The following is a 16,379-nucleotide window of genomic DNA, read 5'->3' as shown; positions in this document are numbered from 1 at the left end:
TTGTAAACATTAACAGAGTCATAAGATCGTCCGTGTCCCAGTCGGTTAAATGACAACTCAAACCTCGGCTTTATGACGTGTTGAGATTCATTCAATAAATATCTGGGTTGATTTGATTTGCTCTAAGTAATGATGTGCTTTGTGAAACTCCAACGTTAACCAAAAATTAAACGTCAGCAATCACGAGTTTTAAAAACATGACCTTTCTGCCCCTGTTGAAGCTGCTGTTGGGAATTTGTCATGGAGGCTTTTGGTCTGAGGAGGACTCAGTCCCTGAGGGCTCTTTCTGGGCTTCAGGAAACTTCATGGGTCATGTCCCCTTCTGCAACCTGGAGCAGAAAGTCTGTCTCTCAGCTGGTGCAGCAGTAAGCTTGTTCCACATATCCAATATATTTAATTAGAACGTGTGTTTCAGTCTCTCCACAGCTGTTCAGCTGAGCTCACATGATAAATATGTTATAACTGTGCTCCAACAGTTACCAAAGCTGCTCCGACCTGACGAGTTCTGAGAAATCAAAGCAAAAACTTGAGGTAACCTGTTGTTTGCCATGCTGGTTTGTTGTGATCAGTAATAAAACCAAAAAGATAAATGTGAACTCCTGTGGTCAGGTTTCTGAAAACTGTGTGGATGGACCCTGGAGGTGGCTGGACAGCAGGGACAGCTCCCGTCTGTCCAGGAGCCGCTCCATGGACGTCCTCCCTCAAAGAGAGCCCTCTGGCACCAGAGCTCTGTGTGCTTTGTTCGAGTCCAAGTCCACCCTGCAGCTGAAGAGGACCTCTACAGCCGGCAGTCAAACAGGGAGAGACTGGCCTCTGCAGGACTCAAGAAGTTACAACAGTCCTCTGAAAGAGACGCTGGTCCAGGTACAAGAACTGATGTTCACACGACAAATCACTGCAGATGGAAAAGCTAATAATTTTCACCTATTAGACCACAATAAAATTCTGCCTTCAAAGTTTTTACATTTAAATATTTTTCTACAGCTCCCCTTACAGATGCTAATAAATAGTTTATAGATATGTTATTAATTCCTCTGTAAACACTTTATAAATCATTAATAACTGCTTATTATGCATCAATTAAGGGTGACAGAGACAAAACTGACCAGTTTGTTGCCAAATAGTGAGTCATATCTGTTCATCTATATATTTAATCTAGAGTTGTTATGTTAAACATTTCAGACTAAGTTACTACCTTGTAAGCACAATAAGCATTTATATACCTATTTTTTATGATATAATATCAGTTGTAGATACTTATAATGCGGTGATAAAGTACAATACTATATCCTAAAAAAATTAGGTTGACAAATGTTTATTGTGCTTACAAGGTAGTAACTTGGTCTGAAATGTTTAATATAACAATTCTAGATGAAATATATAGGTGAACAGATTTGGCTCACTATTTGGCAAGAAACTGGTCAGTTTTGTCTCTGTCACCCTTAATTAATGCATAATAAGCAGTTATTAATGATTTATAAAATGTTTATACAGGAATTAATAACATATCTATGAACTATTTATTAGCCATCTATAAGGGGAGCCTTATTGTAAAGTGGTACCAATATTTTTACAGTATTAGTTCTGGTGCATCATATACAAGCAGACGGCCACGCTCTCACCTCCTGGATTTGAAGGAAGACAGTCTGTTTGTTTCATGAAGGTTCCTCAGGAGCGCAGGTCATTTTCTCCAAAGAAAACCAAAATCAGCTCACTAGAAACTTTTACAACCAGTGTGGAGAACTAGAGCGGTGTCTATTCTCTCATTAAATGCACTTCCCACAAAGATGAATTAATTGGTTTGTGCTCATTTTCAAGTTTCACACTTCGCAGACCTGTTTTTGTTCCTCGTCACGGAGCAAAAAGAGTGAACTGGAAATGCCCTCCGTCTATCTGTGAATATTGTGAGCATAACTTGAACAATAAGTGAGCTACCGACTTTCATTTTGATGTGAAGCTGCATCTAAATGTAAGAAAGATTCCTGTTGAAAGTTGGATTGCCACGTCAAAATCCAAGATGGCTGCCAGCTTGCCACCATATGTAAACAGGTCATCCTGATCATTCAAGGAAACTATGCTTTCTATTTTTCATATTTCATGCTTAAAAGTATAGTTTCCTCAACTGACTGGGGTGGATTAATCTATGGGGGCCAAGGCCACCATTTGCCACCCCCTGGCTCCATCACCAGGATGTGTCACACTATGCTGCCTCGGACAAGAGAAAAATTAAACCCCTCCCTCTGTTCTTCTCCACAGTGTAACTCCACTCCACTTGAACATCTTGCACCAAAACCATTTAGGTTTACTTTATTCTCTGTTCAATTACAGTCCAGAAAAACACCCATCTCCTGAACTACATTCAAATCCCTTAGCTTGTCCCAGTTAAGATGCAAGCATTAAACCAGTTCACTTCAGTTTAATATTTTGTCAATCCACAGAGAACGACCCAGGTGGATGGTCCAAAGGTCAACAGCCTCCCGAAGTGTCCCAGCAGAGCCTCCAGCCACACAGACGGTGAGCAGAGGATTAAAGTCACTGACACTGTGGACAGGTGGGCTCAGTGTCTGAGCACCTCAAAGACATAATTTACAGGCATATTTTAGTGTCACCGTGTGGAAGCAGCTGTTGTTTCTTTAAATAAAACCTTGTTCTGGACAGGCTGGAATATCAGGTATATTTAGCATAACAAAGTATCTGCGTTACGGTTCCAGCAAACAGAACATCATCAAGGTTGAAGGTATTTAGAGTGTCATCGTGCAAACCTTGAAAGAGTTTGAGTCGTACCTCGTGTGCTGTTTCACAGAATAAGAGTGAAAGCTAAATAAAGCCGAGGATGGAGTAAATACATAACTATGTGTTCAGCACATGGGTTGTAGATAGAAGTGAGCTCTGACCATGACGCAGCCTCTGCCAGCTGAGCCTGCAGCTCGTGCTCATGTTTTTACTCTGTGGTGTTTGTGGTGTAAGGGGATAAACAAAAAAAGAGACTTCAATGGTAACATTTCACAATAAGGTACACAAAATTAGATTAACTACTAGGGAACGCCTCAGGAACGAACAGGAGCTAATGGGTAGTTAACCAGTACTTACTGGGGAACACACAGCCAAGCCTTCTTAGGGGACTACTGGTTTGTTACCAGAAACAGAGGAAAAACTCTCCATGTGGGTTCTGAATAAACCCTGCACCAGTGAGGTCACATCTCGTAACTGTCAAAAACCAGTTTCCTAGTGATTTTATTGGATTTTCTCTTTTGTAAACCTGTTGATGAAAGACATCATCAGGTTCATGATCTTGTACTGGTGTCATCTTAACTATGTCTGACCACCACTTACTGAGTACTAAATCACTGCCTGGATATTATTTTGTTCACTGATGTAGTGAAGCATCATACCAAGTACTTACTGAGGAACCAGTCATCACTTAATCACTACCTGACCATTACCTACTGGTTTGTTCCTGTGGTAACTAACCCGTAGTCTCCTAATAAGGCTTGGCTGTGTGTTCCCAGTTAACTACCCATTAGCTCCTGATATGTTTCAGATTCGTTCCTGAGGCGTTTCCTAGTAATTAATCAAATTTTGTGTATCTTATTGTAAAAGTGTTACCAATAAATAAATAAATAAATACAGTCATTTTTTCTTTTAAGCTATGGTGGCCATCTTGGAGTTTTAATTTGCATCAGGAATGTTCAACAACTCGCTCTCAACTACAAACACACCAAATTTCAGCTCAGTATCTCAAAGAATGACTGAGTTATAGTTTTTGAGTTTCCTGAGGTAGCTGTGGCAGCCATCTTGATTCAAAATGGCTCCAAAAGGTAATCAGTGTTTTCTTCAGAGACCTCTCCACTGATGTGACCTCACTGTGGCAGGTAGAGGCTGTGAAGAGTTCTGTCAGTGTTTTTTTAATGAGAAAAATGGTGTCTTTGTTTGCAGACTATGTTGCCATGGTAACTCAAAATGCCAATAAAAGTAACAGCACACATCACGGTGCCGAGCCGGTCGTTTTGATAGAACACGTTAGAGTTCAGGCCACATTAAAGTTGACAGAAGAGCACCTTCCAGGTGGATAATAACAAGATCGTAGTGAAACAGGAGAAGGTCCATGTGACTTACGGTGACTAACTTCCAGTGAATCCTTTGACCATTTCACCAAAATAGAACCGTTGGTGAGTTCCTGCTTGTTATTTGAATACGACCCCCCACCCCCCAATACCCATCACCACACATACTAATGGTCCCACCCAACGCCCGTAATAGTGGGTGACAATGTGGCTGTGGGAAAGGGAGGTGTGGGGGTGTCCCAGTCGCTCAGTGACCAGCTGACTGAGTCAAGCAGCAGCAGCCAGCCCACACTCTCAAAATAGCTGAAGTCTCAACAGCAGGACCAGATAAAAATCAGCTGTCGCCAAGACCACAGGACGAGAGTTCAGTGAGAGACACATCACGGGCCCAGTCTGCTACTCAACACAAGGGATTATAAAACTGAACAGGACTTCAGTAAGTATACGACAGATATGACTTCAGAGGAGAGAAGGTTCAAAATTATTCTCACTATTGAGAAATATTTTCCTGAATTTCAGCACGTAACTCGTTCTGTAATTAATTCTCTATTTCAACACTTAAATCAAAACATCCAGGACATTCCTGCTGCGACTTTTGGTTTATGAGGAATTTTCACTTGAAAATGAATGGAGCGTTCCACACCCTTCAAACCCTTTTAGCTGTTTACGACCTGTTACAGCTCATTTCAGCTTTCCTTCTGCTTCAGCTGTTTTCTGCATTGTTCTGCTCATTTCAACTCATTTCATTTGTTCTTTTTTAGCTTCTTTCTGCTAATATGAGCTTTTAACGCACCTTTTAGCTTCTTTCTGCTAAATGCAGTTTTATCTGCTTTTCAGCTACATGTTTTTGTATTTTCTGCTGTTTGTTTATTTTTTATTTTTTGCTAATTCCCACCTTTTGTGTTTCTTTCAAAAAATGCCAAATTATTGCTTTTTTTTTGTTAATTCTAGCCTTTTTTTCTGTAGTTTTGATTCTAATTTCTGCCTTTTGTTCTTTCTGCTAATGTTAATTTTTCTTAGCTTTTCAGTCACTTTTTGTTTATTTCAGTTTCTTATTTTGCTAATTTCAGACTTTTTGTAGCTCTTCAAACTCAACGCACAGTAACAGATTAGCAATGAAAACTTTTCAGCAGCTTTCAGATGAAATCATTCAGCAATGAAATTTCTCTAATGTTATTTTTATTACCAACAAACGGGACTATGATCTAAAAAGTAAGCTCATTAAAATGAAGTATATTTATTCAGCCTTTGGAAATACTTCAGATTTGTTCATCTTGAGTAAAAGGATGTGTAATATGGCATTTTTTACAGTTATATATACTTCTGTATAACATAATTTATTTCTGTTTTTATGGACAAGGTCTAACGAGTCAGAATCTAATTGTATCTTTAACAAGTTTGTCATCTTTAAACTTTTCTGGAACATGAGGACAAAGAACCACTGTCCATGTTCATTCAGTGTCTTTATGATGATCTTGAAAACAGTTCTTTAAGGAAAGTGTTAGTTTCACTTTAAAGTTTTACAGAGAAAACAGAAAATCTGAACATGATTTGTACGTTTGAGCATAAAACCATGGCGTGTGCTGTCTGGAGAGTCTTGGGTCATTTGGTGCGAGCCGTCCTTTGGTGTTTCGGATTTCCTTTATAGCCTGTGAATGTGCCGACTATTGACAACAGCTGATAGCTGTGAAGGTGCTGAAGAACAAATAGCAACAGGATTTCACTGCCCTAGGCCCAGCTGCCAGCAGCCAAAACGGCCCACCCGTTACTGCGCCGCTAATAGCTCCTCGTCATTCCTGGAGAATTATCCCAGATCAGAGAGCTGTCAGCAGAAGGTACTTTGAACGGTGGGAAAGTGATTAGACAGACAGAAAGTGGATTTAATTCATAACATTTTGAGTCCTTTTTGATTGGATCACACTTCACAGTTTTACCCACATGCGGCTGCTGCTGCTGCTGATGATGATGATGATGATGGGCGACCTCTGGATTTGTCAGATGAGAAGGCGCAGCCCTCAGTGGCTTCATTCTTTCTGGTCACCCATCTATGAAAATGCTTTAAGTCCAGACCCGTGAGAGGCGCCGACTCACCGCTCCATCCTTTTGTCCTGGGGGGGACGGGGGAGGGGAGGTGTGTTTCAGTTGGACCATTAGTTACAGATGGTTGACCTGTGCAGCACACACACCTTTGACCTTCAAATTCACAGTACAGGCCACACCATATGTCATCAGAGTTTTATTGTTTGGAAGTGGAAACACCCTCTCTCTGTCTGTCTGTGCATGTTGTGAGCATGACAACATGAAAATAAGAGCAGTACCACTGTCCAACTGGATGTGTGGCCACATGTAGGTTTAAATGGTAACTATATAACTCCTTTCTATCTTATCAAGATACTTAAAGCTCTTTACAACACAGTCTGCACCCTCATTTACCGCCTCACACATTCATACAGCACTACGGTATACTGCATCTCTACAAAGATAATCTGAATCTGTAGAGAATAGTCAGAGCTTTATCACATTCATACACTGATGGGACACACATCAGAGGCTATGAGGGGTTCAGTGTCTTGCCCAGGGACACTTCAACTTGTGATTAATTGTGGAATCAAACCCCCAACTCTCCCATTGTAGGACGACTACTGTAACCACTCAACCACAGCTGTCCCATTAAAAAAGTTCCATTTCGAAAATTGGGCTGCCATGTAAAAATCCATGATGGCTGCCACCATACAGTATGTATAAACATGTTACCATCGTGAGCTGAATAGCTTGAAAAATAAGCAACAAGTCAACTTTCATTTTAGCGTGGCTGCATTTAGGTGTGTGTGTATAAACTGGCCATTCTGATCGTTTGAGGACATTATGCTTCGTAGTTTTTGTATTGCTTCTAAGGATAGTTTCTTCAAACGATTGGGCTGACTGAAGATGAATCTATTTTAATCTCCAGGATCCATCACTCTGCGCAGACAAGCAAAAAATAAAAATAAAATCCTCCCTCTGTTATTCGCCACAGTGCAACTCCTACCCACTTGAATATCTTCCACCAAAACATTTAGGTTTACTTACATTCTCTGTTTTATTTCAGTCCAGAAAACACTAATCTACAAAACTACAAACATTTACCATTCAGGTTCTTCAGTGTCAGGGAACATTGGCCACCAGCTTGTTTACCACACGTCATGTTTTTAGTATTCTAAACCAAAGAATCTTGTTGCAAGCCGAACAACATGAGGTGAGCCAGCCCAGCAGAAATTATTTCCATGAGTTGTACAAGGTCAAGCCGTTTCATTCCTCAGGTCAGGGGTTGATGGTTTGGTGGCAAAAAGCTCATGCCAACAATGAGCAAACAATGTGTGTTGCTCCAGCTGAGCTAGCAGTTGCTATTTCCCCCCGGGTGTGATGTTCAGTCCATGGTATGCAGTGATGAGCGTCTCGGGCTGCAGGCTTCATTCTGACGACTAACAGGATGAAATCAGACTTGTTTCTTACAGTTGTAAAGTAATGCATGTTTCCTGCCTCAGTGCAAAAGTAGGTTGTGAGAGTTATCAGTGAGCTACGACAAGATAAGATGGATTCCACCTTCACTCTGAGTAGGCCCACTTTAAGCACAACTAAAAATACAAGCTGTTATCATGAGAAAACCTTTTATTGACTCAGTCACACCTGTTGCCCTCTCCTGTCCTTCTCTGACAAGCTTCTATTAAACTTCATTGCTGTCAATACAAACATATCAAATCCAATTTTATGTTAAATCTGCTCCTGTTTTTCTGTTTGCAGATAGAGCGAGCAGAAGTGGCACCCATTTAAGACAAACCAGAGACAAAATATCTGCTTGCTCCTCAGTGAGAGACAGATTAGCTCTCTATCTGTCCAGAACAGCAGCCACCGAGTCCACGGGAGGCTCGATACACCCGGTGAGTTCCTGAAATACCTCTGATTCCTGACCACACAATGAGGGCCTCACAATTAGAGCAATCTGATGGTCTAAAATAAATTTCCGGCTCATGTTTAACACGTGTAGCACGGTGAGCATTAACAAACTAACCTGCTTTTTTCTGTTCAACAGGAATTCACAGCTGCTCCAGGCAAAAAGTCTAAAAACAGCAAGGTAGGGTAAAGTTTATGCAGCTTATAGTGAACATGTTCTCTACTAATGTGTGCTGTGTGGTTTAGGCTTCGCTTGTTTTGTTTCCAGACGCAACCAAGGGTTATAAAACAAAAAACATTTTTTAGGAAAAAATAATGCAGGATACAATAAAAAAAAAACATGAATGAAGTTGTAGAAGAGACACTTTTTGAATCCATCAATCTAAATACCAAGAGTCAGCTGCTCTCATCTCTGCAGACTGAATGTCAAACATTTAAAAGTGTTTCTCAATTAGCTTTAAATAAATACATTTAAACTTGTTAGAAAATTGTATTTTAATTAGTTTCATAATTCCTAAATGTGGGTGGGATAGGTGAAGCACCCACACCTGCCTCCACCCTCATTGTCAGCATTAGAGCAAAATACAAAATAAAAATGTTCAAAAAGTTCCCTGCTGATTTATATTGTTTTAATAAAGTGAAAAAACTCTAAAATGTACTTCCATAAGAGACTGGGGTGTCCTGAGTGGAGCTGTTTTCACTTGTCGCATTGGTCTTAATATTTTGAAACACTTCTGGAACATAAAGACTCGCATCAAATGTCTGCATTTTTTCAGCCAGATTTTAAAAACACAGAAGTAAAATGTGTGTGCAGCATGTGTCATCATGACTCTGCAGTTCAAGTCCCAGACCAAATTCTCTGGACTTTCTCTGGTGTTTGTGCGTGAAAATAGCATGAGTGTGATTTCTGCCTACTAACAGCTGTTAGGTGTTTTGTGTTTTTTAACTTTGGCGTGACCGAGGATGATTTGCTGTGATAAACAAACAAACACACACAAAGGAAGGTAAAGTAAGGCTTCTTCTAACTACATGCATGCCACCCTAATTAATATTAATACTGGTTTTAGTGACTGTCCTTATATTGTTACTCCTTTCTGTGTTTTATTCCAAGATGGCTGATGCTGCCAGAAAAATTACCATCTCACAACCAGCTCACGATGAAGACGACCTGCCCCTCCCTCCTCCTCCTCCTGTACCACCTCGACCCCTTAACTATGAAGGGTCTTTGGTGTTAAGCAGCCTTCCTGTACCTCCACCTAAAGAAAGCTTCACCACGTTCTACCAGCAACGGCAGAAAAGTGAGCTGAAGAGGCTTTTCAAACACATCCACCCTGACCTGCGGGCCAGTCTTGATGATGCAGTGGACGATGAGATAATGAAAGCTGTTCAGTCAGAGAGCTCTCAGGCAGCAGATGCAGCTTATCAGGGTGAAGTGCAGTCCATGAGGTGGATCTTTGAGAACTGGACTCTGGATAACATTGGAGATCCTCATGAAACCAAAAAGCTTTTGCATACTGAGGAGATGAAAGGTGGAGATGTCAGAAGCACCTCCTCAAAGTTCGAGTTTGTCAACAGCACGCAATATCTACCGATTAGAAGCCAAACCTCTGTCAGAGGAGATGTGAGAACATCAACTTGGCTGTTTGAGACCCAGCCTTTAGATCATCTAAGTAAATCCAGAGAGGAAGAGGGTGAACTGGTAGAAGCAGTTCTGAAGGAACCCACAAAGTCTGGGGATGTGCGAGGGGCTCGGCTTCTCTTTGAGACAAAACCTCTGAGTGATCTGGGGCGCTGCAACTCCATTGAGGACTGCAGCATTCTGAAACTGAAGTCTGAGCTTCAGGAGCAGAAAGGAGATGTCCAGAAGACAGTGAAACTGTTCCAGACAGAACCGTGCTGTGCCATCAGAGACAACAGTGGCAACATCCACAAGATTAAATCGATCTGTAGGGAGGAGATCAACAGTGGCACATTCAGCAACACCCGGTGGCTCTTTGAAACCCAGCCCTTGGACATGATCAACAAGGAAAGTGACAGAGTGAAAATAATTAGAGGTATTTCTCTAGAAGAGGCACAGAAAGGAGGTTTTGACAAAAAGAGGTGGATGTTTGAAACTCAGTCATTTGACACAATACAAGAGTATGTTGGAGAAGACATGTTTGAAGCAGGAGAGGCTGATGTCAACAGAAATAAAATCTTGGAGACCCAACACAAGACACATGACCTCACAAGAGGGGATGTGAAGACTTCTCTGTGGCTGTTTGAAACTCAGCCCATGGAAACTCTTAGTGATAGTTATGAAGTCGGGAGCCTGAAGAGAATCACCATTTCAGCTGAAGAACAAGGGCAAGTCCAAGGCAAAAAGCTCATATTTGAAAACGGTAATTTTCAAACAAACACCTCAGTAAAAAAACAAGAAATCGAAAAGGGCGATGTGAAGGGATTCAAGCAACTTTTTGAAACGATTCCTTTGGGTGAAATTACTCGTTTGGAAGAGGAGACAGTTGAGACAAAGGATAGTACTGCTTCAGGTGTGAACAGAAAATGTGACAAGGCAATGCTTGAGACAACTCCTTTATATGCAATAAAGGACAGCTTTGGAAATCTCCATGAGGTCACAACAGTCAGCCGAGAGGAATTGGTTCAAGGAAAAGTCAAAAACTACAAGTGGATGTTTGAGACCAAACCTTTAGATCAAATGACTGATGGAAAAGGAAGCGTTGAAGTAATCAAAGGCATCACCAGACAGGAGGACACCACAGGTGACGTAAAAATGGCAAAGTGGCTTTTTGAAACTCAGACATTGGATGGGATCCACTGTAAGTTCAATCAGACAGAGAAAAGCTCTGTTATTACAGATGAGTCTTGCAAAGGTGATGTCCAGACCTGCAGATGGCTCTTTGAAACACAGCCAGTGGATATGCTGTATGAGAAAATGGAAAAAGCCAAAGACAAAGAATCTGTTGATGCAAACGTCAAGTCTATTACTTGGCTTTTTGAGTCTCAGCCATTAGACAGCATCAAAGATGGTGAGCCATACAGTTTGAAGCTGTGCAGTACAGCAAAGGATTCTGTCAAGCCAGAGCTTAGTGTTCAAACAGTCAAACACATTTTTGAAACAGAAACTTTGGACAGAATCAAAGGAAATTCAGATTCAGAGCCAAACCTGCGATACTTCAGTCAGGTCAGCCTCCAGACAGGAGATGTCTCACGTGTCAAAGAACTTTTTGAGTCCCAATCTCTTGAGGAAATAGGGTCAGAAACCGTGATGATGTCAGAAGGGCAGAACCAAGACAAATGCACTGAAGAAGGTTCAGTGCATAAATTCACATGGATGTTTGAGAACTGTCCCATGAATCAGATCCACAAGGACCTCAATGAAGTCAGTAAAGAGACAGTCAATGTTATTGAGAGAGGTGATGTACAAAATAAAAAGTTCATATTTGAAACCTCCTCACTAGACAAAATCATGCAGGACCCACTTGAGCAGAGGTCAGTCTCTGCAAAAGAAAATATGAGCAATGCAGACGTGAGGTCCAGTACCATGATGTTTGAGTCTCTGCCTCTGTATGCCATCAGAGACAAAGAAGGCCAGTTTCATGAAGTGACAACGGCAAGAAAAGAAGAAATCATGAGCGGAGATGTAAGAGGGGCAAGGTGGATGTTTGAGACTAAACCTCTCGATGCCATCAAGGAAGAGAAAGAAGTTTATGTGATTCGAGCAGTCACACAAGAAGATGTCAAGAAAGGAAATGTCAAATCAGCCAGATGGAGGTTTGAGACTCAACCTTTGGATTCGTTTACTGATCGAGATGAACCTGCAGCTATGGTTACCGAAGAAGGCTTTGGAGGCTGCAATGTCCAGCTAACAAAACAGATGTTTGAGTCTGATCAATCAGGCAAGAAGTTTGCGAGAATGGTTAGTGTCACTGACGTGCAGCGAGGGGATGTAAGGACCTCCACATGGCTCTTTGAGAACCAGATCCTTGATAGCCTTAAAGGGGGGCCTCAGGAGCAGAGTCCAGTGAAGACAGTCCACAGGGAGGACAGTCAAAAGGGAGATGTGAAACGCTGCACCTGGCTGTTTGAATCTCAGTCTCTGGACAAAATCAAGAAGGCTGAAGAAACATCAGACCAACACGTGGAGGAGATACCCAAAGCTGATGTGAAGTGTACCACCTGGCTCTTTGAGACTACCCCCCTGGATAAAATCACTGCCAGCAGTGTGGCTGACACCCTTTCATACTTGTATGAAATGAACTTTGTTCACTCAAGTGGCATCATAATAGAATCAAATGAAGGAAAGAACGTTAAAATGGCAAAATATTTGCTTGAAAGCATTGAAGGTGTGCAAATTGAGAAAGAGGATATTGTTGCTGGTAACATTAGGAACATCATGTTACAACTTCTGCTCAAACCAACCATCAAACCACAAATTACTCTTCTGCGAGAAATTGAAAAGAGTAAAGTGAACACCGCAGTCATGGAGCTTCCGTCCTTCGAGTCCCATATCGACATTGAGAGTGATCAAAGAGTACAAAACATTGTGCAAACAATAGATGAGCTGCTAGTTTATGCAATGGATTTCAAAAAAGGAATCATAATACAAGAAATTGGAGAAGGAAAAGCAGAAATGTCAGTTTATTCACTCATCTGCAATAACGAAATCAAAACTGGAAGTCAAATTATGGAAAGGGGAGATGTAAAAACCACAATTGGAAATCTGATGGCAACTGCTAATAGTCAAATAACTTCAACGAGAGTGGATGTAAATGAGAAGGGAAATGTGAATTTGTACAAGAGTTGCATTGAGAAAGGAGATTTGCAATACCTGAAGAGCCTTCATGCTGAGACATTTGAATGTGAGGCCGATCACAGCAGTTTGGTGAAGGAGCAGGTCGAAACAATTGAAGGCAGTGTGGAAGAAGCAAAGAGAAGCCTCTGTCAGCAAAAAGAGCAGGTTGAAAAAACTGTTTGTGATGTTTTACCAGGAGATGTCAAGAACACCAAAAAGGTTTTTTCCTCTGAGTGCTTCGTTAATGTAGACAGCTCTATTCCTAAAGAAGAAATAATCCCAGGAGATGTCTCGTCAGCAAAGCAACAACTTGCTGTGAAGCAACCTTTAATTGTGGACAAAGAGGACATTGTACCTGGTGACATCAAGGCAACAATGGAATCACTGGAACGTGCAAAGCAGCAGAGCCTGTTTGTGGAGCGGGAGGTTTTTAAACCTGGGACAATCTATGACATCGACTTGTCAAGTCAAGATCCTGTAGAAGAAGCAAGCCAATCGCAGAAAGAAGTTATTATATCTGGAAATGTGAAAGCAGCTAAGAAATCTCTTGAAATGGCCAAGCAGCAAAGCCTTCAAGTTGAGCGGGAGGTCGTTGTTCCTGGAAAAATATACAACCTGGGAGTGTCAGCGCAAGAAGAGAGCTCCTCCACTATGGAACCGCCTACAAGTCTATCCTCGTCCAGGTGCCAGCCCGTCAAGAGTAATCTAAAGGTCAGTAATGCAGAGAAGGAGCAGGAAAGCCAAGCTTCCTTTGAGACTGCAGCTGTAGTCAGAAATGGTCCTGTACGATCAACACAACCTTTTATTAGCTGTGATTTTAACAGTCAGGCTATTAAAGATGAAATAGAAGAAGTTGTTAGAGGAGATGTGAAAGCAACAATTAGGTCTCTCCAAAGTGCAGCAACAGAGCAAAGGTTTATAGATAAAGAAAATGTTGTTAGAGGAAATGTGCAATTTGCTTTAGAATCCCTTGAGAAGTCTAGTGTTAACATATCTAAAGGAGACTTCAAAGCTGCCATGATATACAGAAATTCAGGCAGGGCTTGTTCAGGAAGGAGCAAGACTGTTCACGATCAGTGTGTTGTGGTGTCTGTACCTCCATCTGACACAAAACTGTCTCCTTCAATTTCAGTAACCTGTGAAGGACAGCAAAGCGTCTCAACACAGATTTCAGCCCCCAGCCCTGTAGCAAATGGAAACTATAAATCTCCCAGCCTTGACAAAGTAACTTCGCCCCCACTCCTAGAAAAGAAGGAGCAGAAGCCAGCTTTACCTCCGAAGCCACAGTGGATGAAATGTGTCTCTATGGAAGGACCAGTCACCTCACCAGTACCAAGTCCTAAAGTTACCTGCCTGGTTGAACATGACATTAATGCAGGGACGCCTCCAAAACAAAACCAACAGCTTCATGCACACTCAAAAGACAAACAACGAGAAGTTACAACGCATGGCAAAAACACAAGAGAGCATTTGCACGAGACCTTCCAACAAAGTTCTGTTGATGAATCTGTGCAAGGCTCAAATAAGTCAAACGAAAATCTGACAATTAACATTCAGGAAGATAAGAAACAAATTAAAACACTTACAGAGAAGAAATCAAATGTCCACCTTTGTAGTGACAAAGTGGAAATGGAAAGAAATGTGATCCAGAAAATAAATGCAGCTGAAGAGATACAGACGTGTGTGAAGAATTATGCAGAAGATGGGAACCGTGAGATGAATGTGAGCTTGCAGACCACCTTGCAAAACTTTGAAAGAAAAGACAGAGAGGCTTTGGATGGAAGAACTTTACCATCAAAGAAGGTAAAAGTGGTTTATGACAACAGGCAAAGTGACAAAGCCCCTGCTCAACAGTACAAACACAATCCTGACCCTCCAAAAGTCCAACACGGCTCCGGAGAAAACAAACAAGACTTTGCAGATAAAGTTGTTCTGAGAGAGAAGAAAGTTCGAGAAACAGAAGAAGAAAGAAGACAAAGACTTTCTGTCCACAAGGATGAGATCATGAAAGGAAATGTCCAGGCAGCCATGGAAATCTTTGATAACTTAAGGAAACGAGAAGAACTGAAAGGAATTTTGTCCCAGGTGCAGGAGATAGAAGGAGAGGCCTGCAGTGTGGACTCTAGCTCCATGAAGACTTTGTATGAGAACGTTCCTACTTGGATGGTTACACCTGGAAGAACTGCAAAGAAATGTAAAAAGGAGGAAAAGAAAATTGAAGTATCATCACAGGACGATGACCTCGAAAGCATCTCCTCTGTTGAAATGGCTTTTGAAGATCTTGAGAAAGCAAGCAAGGAGATAATGAAGCTGAAGGAACAGACTTTGGCCAAGCTGGTAGATATTGAAGAAACAATCAAAAAGGCTTTGTACTCTGTGTCCAATCTAAAGTCTGAGGCAGACATTGCTGGTTTGTCGGGACTGTTTGATGAATCTTTGAAATCCGAGCAAAGTCTTCAACCTGCCGGTAACATCAGGAAGATCAGTATTGTGTCGAGCAAAAGCAAACTGGGTTCCACCAACGAGACAAGAGGCGTGGACTCAAATCTTTCTAAAAGAGAAGTGCTAAAACAAGCCAACAATAAATCCCTCATTAGACAGTCTTCATCTCAGAGTTCCCCATCTTTCATCTCCATTCACTCTTCAAGAAAGCCAACTGAACCACTAAAGCCAACCATGTCAACCTTCAAACCAAATCCGGAGGAAGAATCCTCAAAACAAAGTCTCATTCCTGAGCGCAAAGTCAGTGTGCTGGAGGTGCAAGCTGTTCCAGAGCAGCACCCCGAAATAACTGGCACCAAGACGGTCAGTGAAACGTATGAGGAGAGTGATGCCTTTGGCAATGTGTTTGTCTCTTCCACAACTTCCACGTTTATCACTAATCACTCCGACAGGAAACCATCCGCTGTGTTCAGAGCAGCCGGAGGTCCAACCAGATACGAAGTCATGACGTCTCCTTTACTGCAAAGATCAGAGCGTCTTTTCGAAGATAAAGTGTCGAGCAGCACACAGGGGGAAGGAGAGGTGTTTGTGACGTTTGGAAAAACAAAAGAAAAGCAAAAATAAGTCACCCATCAGCGAGATTGTTGTCTTGTCCATCTGGCAAGACAGTTTTTGTTTATGTCTCATGTTTTATTGAAAGCTTTTTGTGTTTAATATATGAAGGTAAATGTAAACTTTTATTAGGCTAAACATGTTTTATAGATTTTTTTTTACCACAAGCTCATGATAAAATGCAAAGTTTGCATATTAAAGCTAAACATTTTGGTAACACTGTATTCTGTCATGTAAAATGGTCAAATAAATCATTGTTTTAAAAACACTATTGTGAAAAAGTGATTTTTATGCTTGACTTTAATTGTTCCTCAAACAAACTGAGTGAAATTCTTTTTGAAGCAACCACTGAAATCAAAGTTAATGGGAGTTAACTGTGAGGCTGGATGATGTGTACTCAGAAAATCTGCAGAAAAGTTCACTTTTTTTTATTAGATTAATTACTTGACAAAAAATAGCAGCTATTTTGTTGAATAGTATAGTTAAAAGTTAAATTCAATGTTCTGGGACATACAGTATATGACCACACTGATGGG

General features: G+C 41.2%; 1 protein-coding gene across 1 annotated transcript; it reads left to right on the top strand.

Moving 5' to 3' along the window:
- Positions 1 to 240: 240 nt before the first annotated feature.
- Positions 241 to 15,866, top strand: xirp1 (xin actin binding repeat containing 1). Its single transcript, XM_037681476.1, has 7 exons — positions 241 to 365; positions 477 to 531; positions 610 to 858; positions 2,439 to 2,514; positions 7,845 to 7,981; positions 8,134 to 8,175; positions 9,106 to 15,866. The coding sequence occupies exons 1-7, from the start codon at positions 241 to 243 to the stop codon at positions 15,853 to 15,855; spliced, it is 7,434 nt and encodes a 2,477-aa protein (XP_037537404.1). The 3' UTR covers positions 15,856 to 15,866.
- The last annotated feature ends 513 nt before the right edge of the window (positions 15,867 to 16,379 follow it).

The sequence above is a fragment of the Nematolebias whitei genome, chromosome 9 (genome assembly GCF_014905685.2).
Source record: "Nematolebias whitei isolate Nwh7 chromosome 9, NemWhi1, whole genome shotgun sequence".
Classification (NCBI taxonomy): Eukaryota; Metazoa; Chordata; class Actinopteri; order Cyprinodontiformes; family Rivulidae; genus Nematolebias; species Nematolebias whitei.
This window is presented reverse-complemented; position numbering and strand designations above follow the sequence as displayed.

Bases quoted from the DNA above. Each gene is read 5' to 3' on its own strand.
- xirp1 (XM_037681476.1), top strand. From the start codon at position 241: ATGGAGGCTTTTGGTCTGAGGAGGACTCAGTCCCTGAGGGCTCTTTCT. The intron at 2,515-7,844 runs GTGAGCAGAGGA...TTCTGTTTGCAG, and splicing joins AGCCTCCAGCCACACAGACG to ATAGAGCGAGCAGAAGTGGC. The intron at 8,176-9,105 runs GTAGGGTAAAGT...TTTTATTCCAAG, and splicing joins AAAAGTCTAAAAACAGCAAG to ATGGCTGATGCTGCCAGAAA.